The sequence below is a fragment of the Miscanthus floridulus genome, chromosome 3 (genome assembly GCF_019320115.1).
Source record: "Miscanthus floridulus cultivar M001 chromosome 3, ASM1932011v1, whole genome shotgun sequence".
Taxonomy (NCBI): domain Eukaryota; kingdom Viridiplantae; phylum Streptophyta; class Magnoliopsida; order Poales; family Poaceae; genus Miscanthus; species Miscanthus floridulus.
In genome coordinates, this window is record NC_089582.1 from 13,182,431 (window position 1) to 13,198,964 (window position 16,534).

General features: G+C 50.2%; 1 protein-coding gene across 1 annotated transcript; it reads left to right on the forward strand.

The window, feature by feature from the left end:
• Positions 1-959: 959 nt before the first annotated feature.
• Positions 960-3,117, forward strand: LOC136545017 (uncharacterized). The gene is made up of 2 exons (XM_066537076.1): positions 960-1,121; positions 1,221-3,117. Exon 2 carries the CDS (start codon positions 1,251-1,253, stop codon positions 2,844-2,846), a length of 1,596 nt encoding a protein of 531 aa, XP_066393173.1. The 5' UTR covers positions 960-1,121; positions 1,221-1,250; the 3' UTR covers positions 2,847-3,117.
• The last annotated feature ends 13,417 nt before the right edge of the window (positions 3,118-16,534 follow it).

Here is a 16,534-nt window from a genome sequence, read left to right on the forward strand (position 1 = left end):
CTTATGAAATGCTACATTGATGAAAGGTCTCGATGTCACTTTCCTCTCTAATCAGACAGTTATAGGACCACGCCCCTAATAATTTCTCACACAACTTAGGCCCTGTTTGGATACAATTTTTTTTAGTTTTGGAAAAATACTATAGTTTCAAAACAATTTGGTTTTGGAAAAACAATGATGCAATTGGATGCAACAAATCCTAGCTTTCTTTTTTGAATCTATGGTATTACAAAACTAACATGTTTTTGGAAATTTAAGAACTCCATGCTGGATTTTTACTTAAGCCGCAGTGTTTCACACCTCCGGTTTCTAAAGCAACACTATCATGATATCAGTTCCTATATTTTGTGGAGAAACAATTACTCTATACGTAGCCTGCCATATACAGATACATATACTAGTTCCTATATATAGTGCCCAACATTCAATCCCTCGACAGCAGTTGGATGCTTCAGATGTAGTGTAGTCCTTTTTCCTAACAACAATCTGTTTAACCAAATTACACAGCATGAAGCAACGAGGACTGGGTAAGCATTATACCATTGTGGAACAAATTTTCCACAACCCTCACTATCATCAATTAATCCTTGTCCTGCAGTTTGATTTAACATTCCTAGTCTGACCTTTTCTCCAAGCCATGAAGTTTTCACACCTCTGGTTTCTGAAGCTACACTTTTTGGCGATCAGTGTCTTTTGAAACTATGACATCCAAAGGGGCCGTCTTTAAGTTTTGATCACTTGATTCATGCTCGCCAATTATGTTGGAATACATAATTTATTCAAATAATGCTTCTCGAGTTCTACTGGTGTGAAGACAAGTTCTTCCACACACCTTGCTATCAGACCCATAAATGTCGATGTTGTACTACCTATCATTGCGGGAATGGTCCCTTCATATTAATGACTTGTCTACCTCTTTTTGCTACCAAATTATCAGGAATTTCTATAAGAACCCATCTATGTTTGTAAATTGTGTGCCTTTTTTGTTTCTCCCACGCCATGGCCACTCTATTATCTTCTAAAGTTCTGACCATATTTTACTCGGCACTTCAAATATAACATTCAGAATATCTCTCTGTACCCAGGAAAGCTGTCCTCAGTTTTCATACAATTTGGTCGAGGTAGATTCTTCCATCCACACTTACATAATCTTTGCTTCGTATCCAAGTTCACATATCTATTCTTTTATGCACACTGCTATATATTTTTTTTCTTACTAGGGAAGGAGTGCTACAAAAGCTTGAATCTCAATGGCGGAGATGGTAAGTTCTGCGGTTATCCAGGAGTCAGTTAGCCAAATTATATCTGGTCTGGTTCAAAAATATGAGAAAGTGGAAACAAATGAAATCAGAAACATAGAGAGGCTAGAGATGGCACACATCAGGCTTGAGGCTGCTCTTGAGACATCAGAAAAGTGGCAGATCACTGACGCATCCTTGTTGCATTGGCGTAAGAAGCTGAAGCGTGCTGCTCAAGATTGTGGCGACACACTCCACAAAGGCAAACAAAGAATCCTAGAAGAAGAAAAGATGGAACAGGAGGTAATGAATTCCTCCTTTCCCAAGCGGATCGCACATGCTACCAAGTCATTTGTTTTCTCCATCTTTAACCACGACAACAAGGAGTTGAGCAGATCAGTTGTTAAACAATTTGAGTGGTATGCAGATGGAGCTAGTGAATTCCTAAGATTCATAGAGTTTGGTGGCACACCATACTATCACATCATGCCTTTTGGCTCCCTTATCAAGAACCTTTTTGCAGGCAAAGAACTACACCATAAAATCGTTCGGGGAAACAATCCTTCGTTACTACTATGGTTGGCGCCCTTCAGAACTGCAGAGCATGGAACTGAGGCTATCATGGTATTTATAAAAAAAGAAGGCACTGCACCAGAGGGTAATATCTACTTTAGTATGATAGTACAGCTATCAGAGAGTACAGACATAGTTGGAATTGCAGTTAAGAGCATGCAGTTGTTTGCCCCTCATGTCAAGTCTATAGTTGAAAATATTGCCAAAGAACTTACTCAACTACCTACTCAAGACCTATCATGGGTGCCATTTGTTTATTCATACCAGAAAGAACATTGGGGTAATCTTCATAGCCTTGCGACTCAGTGGTTTCGCCCAAACCCGTTATGTTGCAAGCAGCATGATCGGCATTGTGCTCAACCTTTTAGCAACCAAGACATGGCAGGAATATCAGATGTTTCGCTAGAACCACTAATTGAATTTAATTTGCAGTGGCAAGTCTCACGGACTGTTTATAGGAAACATAAGGCCTCTCTGTCTGGAGGTATAATGTCTCTGCAAGATTCTCCATATCTGAAAGCTGGAATTACCTTTGCACCCCATGGGTCTTCTGTAGACATGATACCAGAGAATAAAAGTTCTGAAGCAAGGGAGATAGTTGGTGGAGATCAACATCTCTTGCATACAGACATTACCTTGCAAAAACTAGGAGAGATCATGCTACCAAAGGCCATTGATTACTTCTGCCAGAATGCTGAAGCGACAGTGTACCAGATGGTTTGGAAGTCCAAACATGGGGATGCACGCATCCAGGTTGAAAGGCCAAGCATGAGAACATTCAGAAAAAGCTTACGAACACGGAGAACTATTGGGGAACCTACAAAAAGAAAGTTGTTTCAAGGACAGGAACACGAAGTTTGGAGCTGGACACATATGATTAGTCACTTGCTCGACTTATGGAGTACCCATGCTCCCATCCAACTGCAAAGGCCAGTCAAGGACTGGATGCAGAAAGAAAGGGAAATTCAGCTTGTAGAAAGGAAAGGAAAATCTTTCAGAAAGGATGTCCTCAGTGATAGAGTTAGTATCGCATAAAGGTTTGATAGTTACATGACAATAGTCTTTATTCTGTTAGTCATAGTAATGAAGTAGTGAAGCACTATGTTCTATGTAAGGAAAATATGCAACTGTACCACACCACCTTTTCTTAGTTTCAATTTCTATCTTTTACATGTGATGTGTTTGTTTCACACCAACTAAGCATTTTCTAGGGATTACTAAATTATGTGGGACACAATAATGCAAGGCATTTGTAAGCCAAGACATACAAGTATAGGATAACACTTGTAATATTTTCTATGTTAATTCTGTCAATCTACTTTTTATCCTTTATTCTCTTTTCTCTTTGCCTTACTCTTCCACACTACTATGTTTTGGCTCTTTTGGGTCGGTAAGAAATGCTTTTTAGAGGTGGGTAGTGTCGCGGGGTCAAAACCACGGCAAGCATGTTGTTCGAGTCGGTGTTAGAGTACGGGGTCTCCGGTGGCTCGGGTGGACTCAAGAACACAAGAATTACATAGAGAAGACGCAATGGTTTATCCTGGCTGAGGCCAATTCGGTCCCTACGTCCAGCAGCTAATGATCCTTATACTCAAGAGCACCCAAAATCTAGGTGGTTACAACAGAGTGTAAAGGAAGAAGAGTTTGGTAGGGGGTTAGCTCGGTGCTAATCCTAAGGTTGCCTCACCGCCGGTGGAGTCTCCCACTCATCGGAGAGGAAGGAGATGGCAGGATGTGGTGGAGGAAGGGCTCTTGGTGCCCTTCTCTGGGTTACCTTGCCCTCTATGTAGAGTAGAGGCAGATGGAATGGAATGGAGATCGAATCAGGATCCTCCCCCCTCTAGGTCCGACCTTATTCCTTATATAACGAGATAGGTCGGGTACAAGGTGGTTTGAGGTTTCTAGTCTATGGTCTACATACGCTGGAGTCCAGGAAAGTCTTGCAACGGTGTGCCGTGGACCTTTGAGGTGTCTTAGAGCCGAAGAAGCCTAGGCATCGTTCGGCTGCCCTGTTCTGACACTATGCGTGTCAGGCGGTGTCAGCTTGGACCGACCTCCCCTGGGTGAGACCTTTTGGAGTCTTCTTGGTGGTGAGGGAGGCCGTCTCCAGGGACTGGCATGTGGGCCTGGAATCCCTCGAGCCCCCGAAGGGTGAGGGAAGCTTTGTCTTCTTGTGTCCCACCTTGGATGTGACCCTGTCGGAGGACCAGTTGGTAGGGGCACACCTTGGGAGCGACGCCCGGGAGCCTCGGGCATCGCTAGCCTAGGGCTTGTCTTCTTGTGCCCGGTCCTTGGCTAGCATCATTAGCTGGGTTGGAGCCAAGGGTTGGCACTGGAGATGCCATAGATCAGGAGCCCAGAGCTCAGCGAAGCCCCCGAGCCTCAGGCGAAAGCTACGGTCGAGTGAGGCTTGGTCGGGTCTCTTTGCTAGAGGGTGTGCATGAGCGTGCTCGATGGGCATAGCCTCGAGCCCCTGGGATATCCTGAAATGTTCAGTAGGGGGGTCTTCTTCATTTGGGAACCATTGGACCCGAGGCTTAACATACTCATATGTTAGGATCTCGTCGGAGCCCCCGAGCCCTTTGTAGCCTCACCAGGCGTGATGGTTACGAAGGGCTTAATTCAATTTTTTGGTGACCAAACCCTCCTTGGTGGGGATAGCTTCCGCTGGCGAGAGTGTTGTGCCCTGCTTGGGGTCTTCTTCTCTAGTGTGATAGATGGTGCTCGGCTGTCGGAGTCAAGTAGAGATGATGCTAATCCCTTTGTGAGTCTATGTCGCTTGGGTCTTCGACTCGAGCGAGGGCTCGGCAAGCTTGTCTAGGAGTTGCTGACCATAGGCCCGGGGGTGCCCTACTTTCTGATCGAAACCTGTCGTGGGCCAGGTGATCTAGAGCACTAGGCTCTGGATCAGGGCCATCTGATCATCCGGAGCTCCACGCCCTTCTGAGGGCTGCGATAGCAGGTCTCGATCCTCTCGAGCCTGCCTTCTAGGGTTGACCCTCTACAGCCATAGATTAGGGAAGTGGGAGCATGCCGAGGCTTGGACAGAAGCCCTCATTGGGCCCACTACTCAGCGGCTCCCCACCCAGCTCCAAAGAGTTGGTTGGTTTTTGGGGGATTCACCACCCGAGCGCCAGTTAGTCAGGAGGTCGGGCTGCTCTGTCTAGGGAGCTGGCGTAGCCCTCGAGGCCATTGCGGGGCCTCCTTGCCAGCAAAGGGGGCAGCTTCTGGGCACGTCCCTTTTGTTAATGCCTTGTGCAGGCGGTTGATGGCGTCTGGGCCATCATGCCTAGTGGAGGACTTATGACGCGCACGCGTGCCCCCGTGACGTCTCGTCTCGTTTGGGAGATGGGGCCTCAGGCCACGTGGAGCAAATCTAGTGGAGGAGTCACAGCACCTGGTGTAAGTGGATCTGAGCCATCGATCGTATCTGATGGGCCTAGGGGAAGAGGGATCCCCCAAGTCCAGTGAGGAGGCGTGCGCGGAGTGGGTAGCACGTGTGGCGGAAAGTGGAGCGGGGACTCGACTCGTTGCCAGCAGTTCCCTGACTCTACCTTTATTGTGCGGCCGTCATCATGCAACTATCTAGGGGCGTGATACGGGGATTGAAGGGACGCCTAGCCGGTTCCCCAAGGTCCTTTGTAGCCACTGATGGCTGATTGGAGGGCCCTGAGCCGCTCATAGCACACCGCATTTGGCTATAAAGGGAGGCCCCCAGGGGATGTGGTGTCTTCAATCCTTTCCTCTGACCCCTTATCTTCTTCTTCTTCCATAGATCCACTTCTTCGGTGGCGATGGCGGTGGCGCTGAAGTGCGACGCTTCCCTCCGAGTGAGCTTGGTGTTGTCCACCGAGCAACTGCTTCTTCGAAGGTGGAAGGGCTCCAGCGATGGGGAGCCGACGGCATGGCATAGAGGTAGCTGCAGAACCACGGCGCTGGGCGGGTGACCGGGGCCTCCATTGCCGCTGCTGGCCCAAGCATCCACGGTCTTGCCCTAAGTTTCCAGCGCCGAGGGCCGCCGAGTCCTTGCTCCACTGCCCTTCCTTGAAAAAAGGGGAAGGATCCCGGCACCTCAGGCTATCGAGGTGTTTTTGCTTTGTCAACGGATGAGTCAGCAGCCCAGGGGCTCGTCGGTCCTTCACGTCGGCAGGCTTGGTCGAGCGTCGTCGGTCCTGCCATCACTATGCCTGTCTGTGTGCCGTGAAAGCTCGGTCAGGGGGTCTTGTCCACGTGACTACAACCTTGGCCACTGTAGTGATGGTTTGGTAGAGGTTTTTGCTGCCGTATATTATGATCGGGTCATTCCCAATCAATGAAATTACTTCTGTGTGTAATCCCATTTTGCTCTTGAGTCGTGCTTAGAGACTTGATCCCTCGTTGGGATGGGCTGTTACAACGATGACCTCGTTTGACAAGATCACCGTAGTCGTGCTGCTAGCGAGTAAGTCCATGAGAACCCTAGGTTTACAGTCGTTCTGTGCCCCAGTCATGTCCCCGAGGGGGGAGATCCTCGGCTTCTTGATCGAGGCACTCATACAGTTCTCAAGCCCATCTATCGATGCTTAGGGTCTCGTTGCCTCCCTCATTGGGTCACTATGAATGGCTCGAGGCTGATACTCGGACATCGTTTGTCAAAACGGTCGGGGCGCTTCTGGGCGCCCCGGCTATAGCCGCGTGGGCTCACCTCCTGAATGCCCCTCATGCTTTTGGTTGCTTCGGGCGACCTTAAAGGCCAGTGGGTTGGCCTTGAACCCTCGGTGATGCCCCTTCTAGGGTCCTCGGACCGGCATGCCATGGGGTGGAATGATCCGATGAAGGATCGAGAGATAGGCAGATAACTGCAAAAAATGGAATGGACACAAGAGAGGGGAAAGAGGACATAGCTGGTAACACGATGGTCGGGGCCACTCCGTTTACACCTTGCTGATCTTTCGCCTACTCATCCTTCTCCCTCCGTCCCGTCCTTGCCCCGCTCAGGGGCCTTCTACAACGGTCCTCCTTCAGAAAAGGTCAGCAGGTGGTTAGCCTGGTCGATCCTCTAGTGCGGCCGAGGCTCGGGTCAAGGAAGATAGCAAATAGAGCAAACAGGGATAAGTGAAGTAAGAGGGTCGGGAGGATGTGACTTATCTTGGTTTTTGTTGTTGGAGAGGTAGACCAACGAGGAAGGTCGGTAGGCGGGCCTTGGCTTAGGAGGCGTCACTTTTGGGTGGATGGCTTGGCGATGGCCTTCCCTCATGGGGAAAGGTCGGAACTCACATCGATTGTGTCAGCCCCTTCTAGGGAGCTGAGCACCTAGATGGAGGGGCCAGTTGAGCCATCCACTACCGCTAGAGGTCTTGACTGCCTTACCGATGCTCGGTCAATTGAGCACCATCGCCATCTTGGTTGCTTCCTCCACCAGCGCCCTTCCAGCATCATGGCTAGGGCCATCGAGAGCACAGGGGGTGATGAGCATAGCCGCTTGGGTGACGTAGTCTTGCTCGCAGTAGTAGGCTTGCTCGAAGTTGCCTTCGACGGTGACAACCCCCTTTGGGCTGGACATCTTGAGCTTGAGGTAGGTATAGTTGGGGATGTCTATGAACTTGGCGAAGCATGGTCGACTGAGGAGGGCATGGTAGACACTAGGTAAGTCGTTGACCTAGAAGGTGAGTGGCTCCTTGTGGAAGTTGTCTAGCTGGCCGAAAGTGACGCTGAGCTAGATGCTCGTGAGGGGCACGACTTCCTTCCCTAGCATGATCCCATAGAACGGCGCCTTGCTAGGGCGTAGGCTGCTCTGAGGGTTGCCCATTTTGTTGAGGGTGCTAGCATAGAGTATGTTGAGGCCACTACCCCTATCCATCAGGACCTTGGTGAGGCGCGTGGTGCCCATGATCATGCTGACCACGAGCGGGTAGCACCTCAGATGAGGGACATGATCGGGGTGATCCTCTTGGTCAAAGGTGATGGCCATCTAGGACCACCGAATTTGTGTCGATGCGGCGAGGGTGTGGACAATGTTCACCTCCTGCTCTATGATGTGGTGCTGTGAGCAGGATTCATAGGCCTGGGAGCCCCCAAAGATCATGAGGCAGCGCTTGGCCTCCGGAAACTCATTATCTTCCTCCTAGGCGCCATCCGCTGGGTCACCGGCCTTCGAGGTAGGCTTCTAGGCCTTGCCCTATTGGCCGAGGGTGCTACAGATGTAGCCCTTCATGATGGTGCAGTCCTTCAGAAGATGCTTCGCCTGCCCCCGTGGAACGGGCAGGGGGACTCAAGCGCCTTCTCAAAGTCTTCTTGGCATGTAGGGCATCCACGGGGCTAAGGTCTAGCGACACTTCCATACCTTGTTCCGCCTATCGCAGCATCGCTGGGATGAGGCAGGGTTATCAGCACTGTCACCACCACTAAAGTTGGCTTGGATGGCCTCCTTGGTGGTAACATCTAGGAGCTCCCACGTTGTGCGCGGAGTCTCACAACCGAGCACCTTGTAGGTCATCTTGCAGATAAAGGCATTGATCATGTCGGCATCTGTGATGTTTGGGAGCTCAAGCGTTGAATGTACTCCTGAAGGGTCTCATCGGCCCTCTGCATGCAGATGCAGAGATCCAGGAGTTTCCCGAGCAGGTGTAGGTGCCCTAGAAGTGGCCGATGAAGATCGCACGAAGATCACCCCAGTAGCGGATGCTGCCAGGCTCGAGTTGCTCGAGCCAAGCTCTGGTTGAGCTTGACAGAAGTAGAGGAAGGTACTAGATGGCAAAGTCATCATCTAACCCCCCAGCCTTCATGGCAAGGCAGTAGTCCTCCAGCCAATGGTCCAGGTTGGTCTCGCCGTCGTACTTGGAGATGTGCGTCGACGGCTGAAAACTTCTAGGGTAGGGGGCCACCCAGATCGCTGCCCTAAACACCAGGGGGCTGAAGTGACATCACTCAGGGGTACGAGACTGCGTCTAAGCATGGCGCCTAGCCTTAATGGTGTCATGGATGTCGTGGTCATCATCGATCTGATGCCACACGGGGGGACACCGAGGACAAAGGTCGCACCTTCGCTCCTATCGAGGCTTGGCGCCCTAGGCCTATGGCCGACCAGAGCTATTGCTGGAGGTGTCGCTCTCGCTCCCCGCCGCCTATGGGGTGTGAGCGTCGGAGTACCGCGCCCCCATTGGCGGTGGTTGTCGTATAGGACGGCCCAGAGAGCATGGCATGGCACCAAGAGGCTGAACTCTCAGCCTACTGCTTGAAGGCGACGCAGAGGAGCCACTTTGCCTCATTTAGCCACTTGTTGGTCTTCGGGTCTAGTGTGTCAGAGATGTCATCTAGGTGGCAAGCGGCAGCCGCCATGTTGTATGATGCACAGGGGAAGCAGAAGCCATCGGGTGACCCCATGCGGTCGTTGTCGTCATCAAGAGGGTGCACGGTTTGCTACCATGCAAAGTTTTGCCTTTGACGCTCGAGCTCTGCCTCGATGGCCTCCAAGTCCACCTGCCGAGCACGCAAGCGGTTCACCTTCTATTGAAGGTAGGGCGCATGGCTGCGGGGACTTTGGTCCGGTGGCATGAGCTCGGGCGCTTCCTCAGGCTGAGCCTCGCTATAGATGTGGTAGCATATGCGCGGCAGGGTGCTATAGTTGATGTCATTAGAATCATACTCTAGTCCATTCCCTGAGAGGATCTTGAGGAAGGCATAAAGTGAAGGGACATCAGTCCCAACTATGCCAGAGAGGATGATGCTCTGTGGCACCTTGCGACTGATGAGGTGCTCCAGCTCCAGTTAGAAGGACGTTGCCGCATTCTGTATCCCGAAAGGCAGGTCCAGGAGGTAATACCAGAAGCGATCGGGTGGCGGGAGCACCTCACCGGTGGCGATATGGTGGTGGACATTGGCCAGCATGTAGAACATCTGGCGGTGATCCGACATGGTGGGGTTCGGGCCTAGACCATGTTGGATCTAGCAAGCCAGAACCTCGAGATCTGCTCCTAAGAGTCCTGGTGGAGGGGACGACATAGGGGGCTCATTGCCTATCCGCGCAGCCCCGTGGAGCGAATGAAGCTTGCCGTAACAGTCGGCGATGTAGACTAGGCTCCTAAAGTTGAGGACCTAGCCCAGAGCGAAGGCGCCGACCACGATGGATAACTCGTCGGGGAAGCAGACACCGCCATCTAGGGCGGTGCCGCTCACTTCGGCGATGAGGTGGGTGGCTTTGGCCACCATAGAGCCAAAATCACACTTGACACTGCCCCCTACCTGGCACGCCAGCTATCGCGGGGTCGAAACCATGGCAAGCATGTTGTTCGAGTCGGTGGCAGAGTATGGGGTCTCCGGTGGCTTAGGTGGACTCAAGAACACAAGAATCACGTAGAGAAGATGCAACGGTTTATCCTGGTTTGGGCCAATTCGGTCCCTACGTCCAGCAGCTGATGATCCTTATACTCAAGAGCACCCAAAATCTGGGGGTTACAATAGAGTGTAAAGGAAGAAGAGTTTGGTAGGGGGTTAGCTCGGTGCTAATCCTAAGGTTGTCTCGCTGCCGGTGGTGTCTCCCCCTCATCGGAGAGGAAGGAGATGGCAAGATGCGGTGGGGGAAGGGATCTTGGTGCCCCTCTCTGGGTTGCCTTGCTCTCTGTGTAGAGCGGAGGCAGATAGAAAGGAATGGAGATCAAATCAAGATCTCCCCTCTCTAGGTCTGACCTTATCCCTTATATAACAAGATTGGTCGGGTACAAGGCGGTTTGTGGTTTCTAGTCTATGGTCTACGTGCGTCAGAGTCTAGGAAGGTCTTACAGTAGTGCGCCATGGGCCTTCGAGGTGTCTTGGAGCTAATGAAGCCTGGGCGTTGTCCAGCTGCCCTGTTCTAACACTCTACATGTCAGGCAGTGTCAGCTTAGACCGGCCTCCCCTGGGTGAGACCTTCTGGAGTCTTCCTGGTGGTGAGGGAGGCCGCCTCCTGGGACTTGCATGTAGGCTCGGAAGGCCCCGAGCCCCCAGAGGCCGAGGAAAGCTTTGTCTTCTTGTGTCACACCCCGGACGTGACCCTGTCGGAGGAGCAGTTGGTAGGGGCATGCCTAGGGAGCGATGCCAGGGAGCACTCGGGCATCGGTAGCCTATGGCTTGTCTTCTTTTGCCCGGGCCTTGGCTGGCGTCGTTAGTCGGGCAGGAGCCAAGGGCCGGGACCAGAGATGTCATAGATTGGGAGCCTAGAGCTCAGGGAAGACCCGAGCCTCAGGCGGAAGCTATGGTCGAATAAGGTCGGCCAGGTCTCCTTGCCAGAGGGTGCGTGCGAGCGTGCCTGATGGGCATATCCCCTCAGCCTCTGGGCGATCCTGAAAGGGTCAGTCAGGGTGTCTTCTTCATTCGAGAACCATTGGACCCGAGGCTTAACATACCCATATGTTAGGATCTCGTTAGGTAGTCTGCTCGCCTCTATAAGATGGTCACAATTAATCATTGTTAACCAAGGCAGTCCTGGTGCATGCCTATAAAAATGATGTTTTGAGAGGCGAGTGACTTGTGATGCCTGCTTCTAGTAATAAAAAAATAACAAAAAAACAACAACTTCCACCACCATTACTCCATGCCCCCAATCACTACCTATCCAATGCTGCCCTTGGTTGCTATGAGCTTCTGCTTTTGCTTTTGCCACCGCACCGTCGCTCCTCAATGCCCCTAGCCAGAGGTCGGATCTATGTTGCCCTTGGCCCCAAGGTTGGAAGGCTATCCTGTGCCCTGCACCGTCGCTCCTTGACGGTTAAAACCAGAGGCTAAAGCCAGTGCTGCCCTTGGCTGCTACATAGGGATGGCAACGGGGTGGGTTCTGCTCAGCTGGAGTATCCACAGACCCTCCCCCGAAACCCATGAGGAAAACCCGCATCGACCCTGAACCCCAATTCGGGTGGCAATCTGGACCCACCCCCAAACTCGGCGGGGACCAGAAACCCGAGTTCCATCGACATAGGAGCATAAGTTGCACAACATTCAGTAGGATTGTATTACAAATTTGCACCCAATTTCATTAGCAAAGATCACATATCATAAGAGCACAATATTCAACAAAAAGAGGACAACTAAAAGAGAGTGGTCACCGCCTAAGCAAGATGAGTCAAAGCCAATTGTGCTAGCTTTGGCTCCAGATCAGCAGAGGCAAGCTCCTCATGTGTCTCATTGTGGTCCTCTAGTGCAACATCCTACTCATCCTATGCGGGGGACTTATGTGTGTGGGTACCGTATCCACCAATGGCACCTATGATGCAACAAATGCAAGGAGTTGCTGCTGCGACAAAGTCCACAAGGGCTTGGGATTTGATTGTTGTTCTGGAGCTTCGCGCTCCTGGAGCTAGTGAAGTCACTTGTCCTATTGTGTCCCAGTCTCTTGAGACTTGTTGTGCCTATGTAGGACTATGCAGGCTGAGGAAGTATCCGCGGGGGTCTTCTTTTCGATCACCCCTTCACCGGTGGTGGGTGCCATCTATGCCGTGCTATAGCAAAGCGCTAACCGCCGATGGACGCACAGCCATGTGGGGAGAGGGGCAGAGCAGTGATCTGACATGCTGGCCGACTAGGGCAGCGGGGGTGGGTGGGGCTATAGTGCATGGCCACGTTGGGTGGATGGCCTGATGGTGCGACCGCATGACACCGACGCCAGGAGAAGGAATGACCGTGCGACACCGACGCTAGGTGGAGGTACAACCATGCAAGGCGCAGACGTAGTTGTTCTCGCGTAGAGCCTCTGCTTCCTAGTGCTAGAGGTTTGGATGGGGTGGGGTGGCTAGTGGGAATGGTGGGATGGCTGCTTATTATATACTTAGGGTTGTTGCTCTTAGATATGGGCTAGGCCTTCTAAGTTTACACAGGCTATGAACAAGTCCCTATGGGGCACCCACAAATCAAAACCCCGACCCGGCCCTAGCCCTGCCAAAATTCGAGTCTCCAAACCTGAGACCCACCGTGGGAAATTATCCCCTGCCTCCACACCCGTCGGGTCCAAAACCCACCCCATTGCCATCCATTCCGCCACGTTGCCCTTGGCCGTGAGGTAGGAAAGGCTCTCCTTCGTGCATGCCACCACCACACTTCAATGCATGCAACAAGAGGTTGGATCTAGTGCCGCCCTTAGCTTGATCTCGACCGACCTCCACATCATCATAGATAATGCACGACCACATCATCCTCGTCTATGCCGTCCGTGCCGCCACCTTCAAGTCAAATAGCACCTCCACCTTCAAATCAAACAACAAAAAACAAGTGGATCAAATCGAAGGCCAGACATTAGTGGAGCTGGGGGTGGGATGGAAGCACCATCGGTGGAGGTGGGACAAGGCCTGATTCACCGGGTTGCTGCCTCTAGTTCCTACCCATGGGCCAGATCTCGTTGCTCCTCCTCCACCGCATCATGGAGAAGACCGAGGGGGAGACGGGAATTGAAGGGCCGAGGACCATATGGTGCTTGGGCAGATGGTGGCAAATGCATCACTTTGGATCTCGCGATAGGGAGCACTTCAGCGGAGGTGGTGGTGCTTGGGAGGCGAGTGGATCTAGCATGTCAGAGGGGGCGGTGGTGGCAGGGATACTATGGTGGAGATCGATCGAACAGTGGAGCAGATCGGGAGGGTGGGGAGACTGAGTGTGAGATGAGGTGGCAGCGGTGTGATGGAGATAAAGCTAGCTAGCGTTGCGGTTAAGGAATGCAGTTAGGGTTTTTAATTTGTTGGGTGGTAATTTCGTAGGCGTCCCATCTAGGACACCCGTGTCTCCTAAGCTAATAATTGTAGTAGTGGCCAACCCCTATATCTTCTAATCTGCAAGTTTGTCGACGATGTTTGTGGGCATTTAAGGTGTCCTTACCGATCTAGAACAGCCCCAAGTGTGCCCCCAGATGAGCTCCATCCTGAGAAGGATTTCTAGATTCTTCGTGGCCAATCTGTTGAAACTGGCTAAGCCAATCGATCTGGCTAAGCCCGTCGATCCTCGTGTTGTCCAAATGAATGATTATCATGTGGTGCAGACATGCTAGCACTTATTTGGATATGGAACCAGATTTGCATTGAAATGCATATGTCATTCGGCGTACACCAAGGATGTTGGACACTATTTATTTGACCTAGAGGACATGTCCATGATGTTTTCGCAAAAAGGAAAAAAAAACAAGACATGTGCCCTATATGCATATCTAGTTTACACATCGGGATGTGTGCATAAGAGAGAGACATAACATCATTTTTTACTGGCCTTTGCTGCGGTACTCCAATGACTGTGAGTTGTTTATTTATTTTGATCGAACGGTTACAATCACCTAATATGTGAAATATATATTTATTTAATTTTTTAATTTATAAAATAAGCTAAATAAGGAAAGTTTTTTATATAATTTTTTTTCTAGATTCAATTGTTGCATGCTTGATCTGACAAATATGGTGTTTTTTGTAACTATATACTTTGATTACCATGTATTTTTGTAGGTGACTTAGATGTGTGTAGCGTGTGTGTACGTGACTTACATGTGTGTGTTAGCATGTTGTGTATACGTGTTACACGAGAGGCCGGTAACGTGACTTGCCTGTGTGTAGAGTGAGTCCACTGTTTTGTCACTCTAAAAAAAAGTGTCATGTCATATATATACATATAATAATCCTCTGCCCATAGTTGATTGATATATATACATATAATCCTCTGTCCATAATTGATTGTCGTAGCCTCGTAGGCAAACGACAGTAGACCATAATTTGGTAACATGTCATGTGCATATGATCTATTTTGTTAGTATTTAGAATAATAGACATTCTGGTCATTCCAATAGGTCCAGATTAAATGGCAAGGCCCATCTAGTCTCGCGTGATTAGGCCGATCACTGCGGTTGTTTTCACGGAGAAGAAGATTCTCCCCGATCTTTTCTCCCGTCATTAGGGGAATACAGAGGGATTAATTTTGTTTTTCTGGATTTTTTAATTCATTAAGTAAATCATAAAATCAGAAAAATCAATGGCTCACATTGATTTGAGATATTACCATCTTAAAGGTAAAGGTTGTACCTTAGCTTTTTTACTCTACATATTCCCTCCATCCCGTAATATAGTGCATTCTAGCATTCAAAATTTATGCTCAAATATAATGCATTCGGGAGGACAAAACCCAGTTTTGCATTAAAAACTTTATCAACCAATCACCATTAATCACATTGTTGATAACGTCTGATTAGAAAATAAAACAAGGATACATGCACCTTTTATGTTCTCTCTTAATTTATCTTAAAATTCCTAGGATGTACTATATTACAGGACAGAGAGAGTATCCAGTAATACTCTAAACATTTTTTTAGGGAAGCCATGCCATGCACTTTATTGATTGTCAAATAGGATTACATCGTTTACAAGACTCAAGAATAAAATCCGGGGGTTCATCGACCCAAATACAAATTTCTTTTGCTGATAAAGCTACTTTTGCTAACTCGTGCGCCACCTTATTTGCTTCCCGATCGCACTTCTCAAGAGATATTGCTCCAAAATTCTGCCATAGCTGGAAACATTCATCAAAGATTGGTGCCCCCACTGTAGATGAGAAGCCACTTTTCATAGTGTCCATAACCTCCGTGCAGTCTGAAACTTGAAATTTATTGATCGACTACTACAATGGCAAGGCACTTTTTCTGGGACGAAAGGAGTAAGAGAATTTAAGTCACCACATCTCAATTTTTTTTTTTGCTGAGGAAGCAGTATAAACAAAATTTGGATGTGAGGTAAAAGTAGACATGATTTTAAAAGAGATATTTGTAAGGAAATTGTTGTAACAGTGCTTGAGGTTAATAATTTTTTTAAAAAAAACAGGAGATTAATAAAAACTTACAATAAGTTTCTGAATGCCTTTTCTGGTTTACTTTGAGAATATACAAGGCAGAAGTGACATTTGTAATCTTGATGAATCCTCTACTAGATAAGAATGGTAGCCTTCCAAGGGGATGGAGGACCCCGACCCCCGACCCCCACCCCCCCCCCCCCCCCCAACCGACCCACTCCTCCCCTCCGTCAACCCCAACTCTCATGAACCCAAGACACCCAGATCCGCACCATCCCCAGCAATTCCATATGCCATCAGCACCCAGATCTGCCTCCAACAACGCCTGATCTATCCTTTGATGGGTCTCACTCTAGCGGTCAACCAAGAATCGGCAAGATCAAAGCATTCGATGCCCCCATCTAGTTTCTGCTCGAGTCGCCGACGCCACCACCATCAATGCTCGGCTCGTGCTTGAGGAGTGGACACGCCGACACTGACTCCGAGCCCGGTTGCCACCGCCCTGCGCCGCTTTTCCACTCCCTCGTCTAGTCTGAAGGACGAACGACACAACCGGCTAGTGTCCTCGTCGTCTCCATGCGTGGCAAGTGGCCTCTCTCCCTCCGCCCTGCCTTTCCTCCCGGGAGGTAGCTCGGTGGGAAGATCCAAGCTCCGTCAGTGGGCTGATGAGGATGACGACCACCTATCCGATGGGAACCCCACCTCTGTCGCATCCCCGTCTGCCAGCCCAACCATCGTGCATTTGGTGGATGTGTAGATGCTAGCATAGCTGCCACTGGAAAAATCCACCTGGGCCCGACTCCGAGCCCGGTTGCCACCGCCCTGCGCCGCTTTTCCACTCCCTCGTCTAGTTTGAAGGATGAACGACACAACCGGCTAGTGTACTCGTCGTCTCCACGCGTGGCAAGTGGCCTCTCTCCCTCCGCCCTGCCTTTCCTCCCGGGAGGTAGCTCGGTGGGAAGATC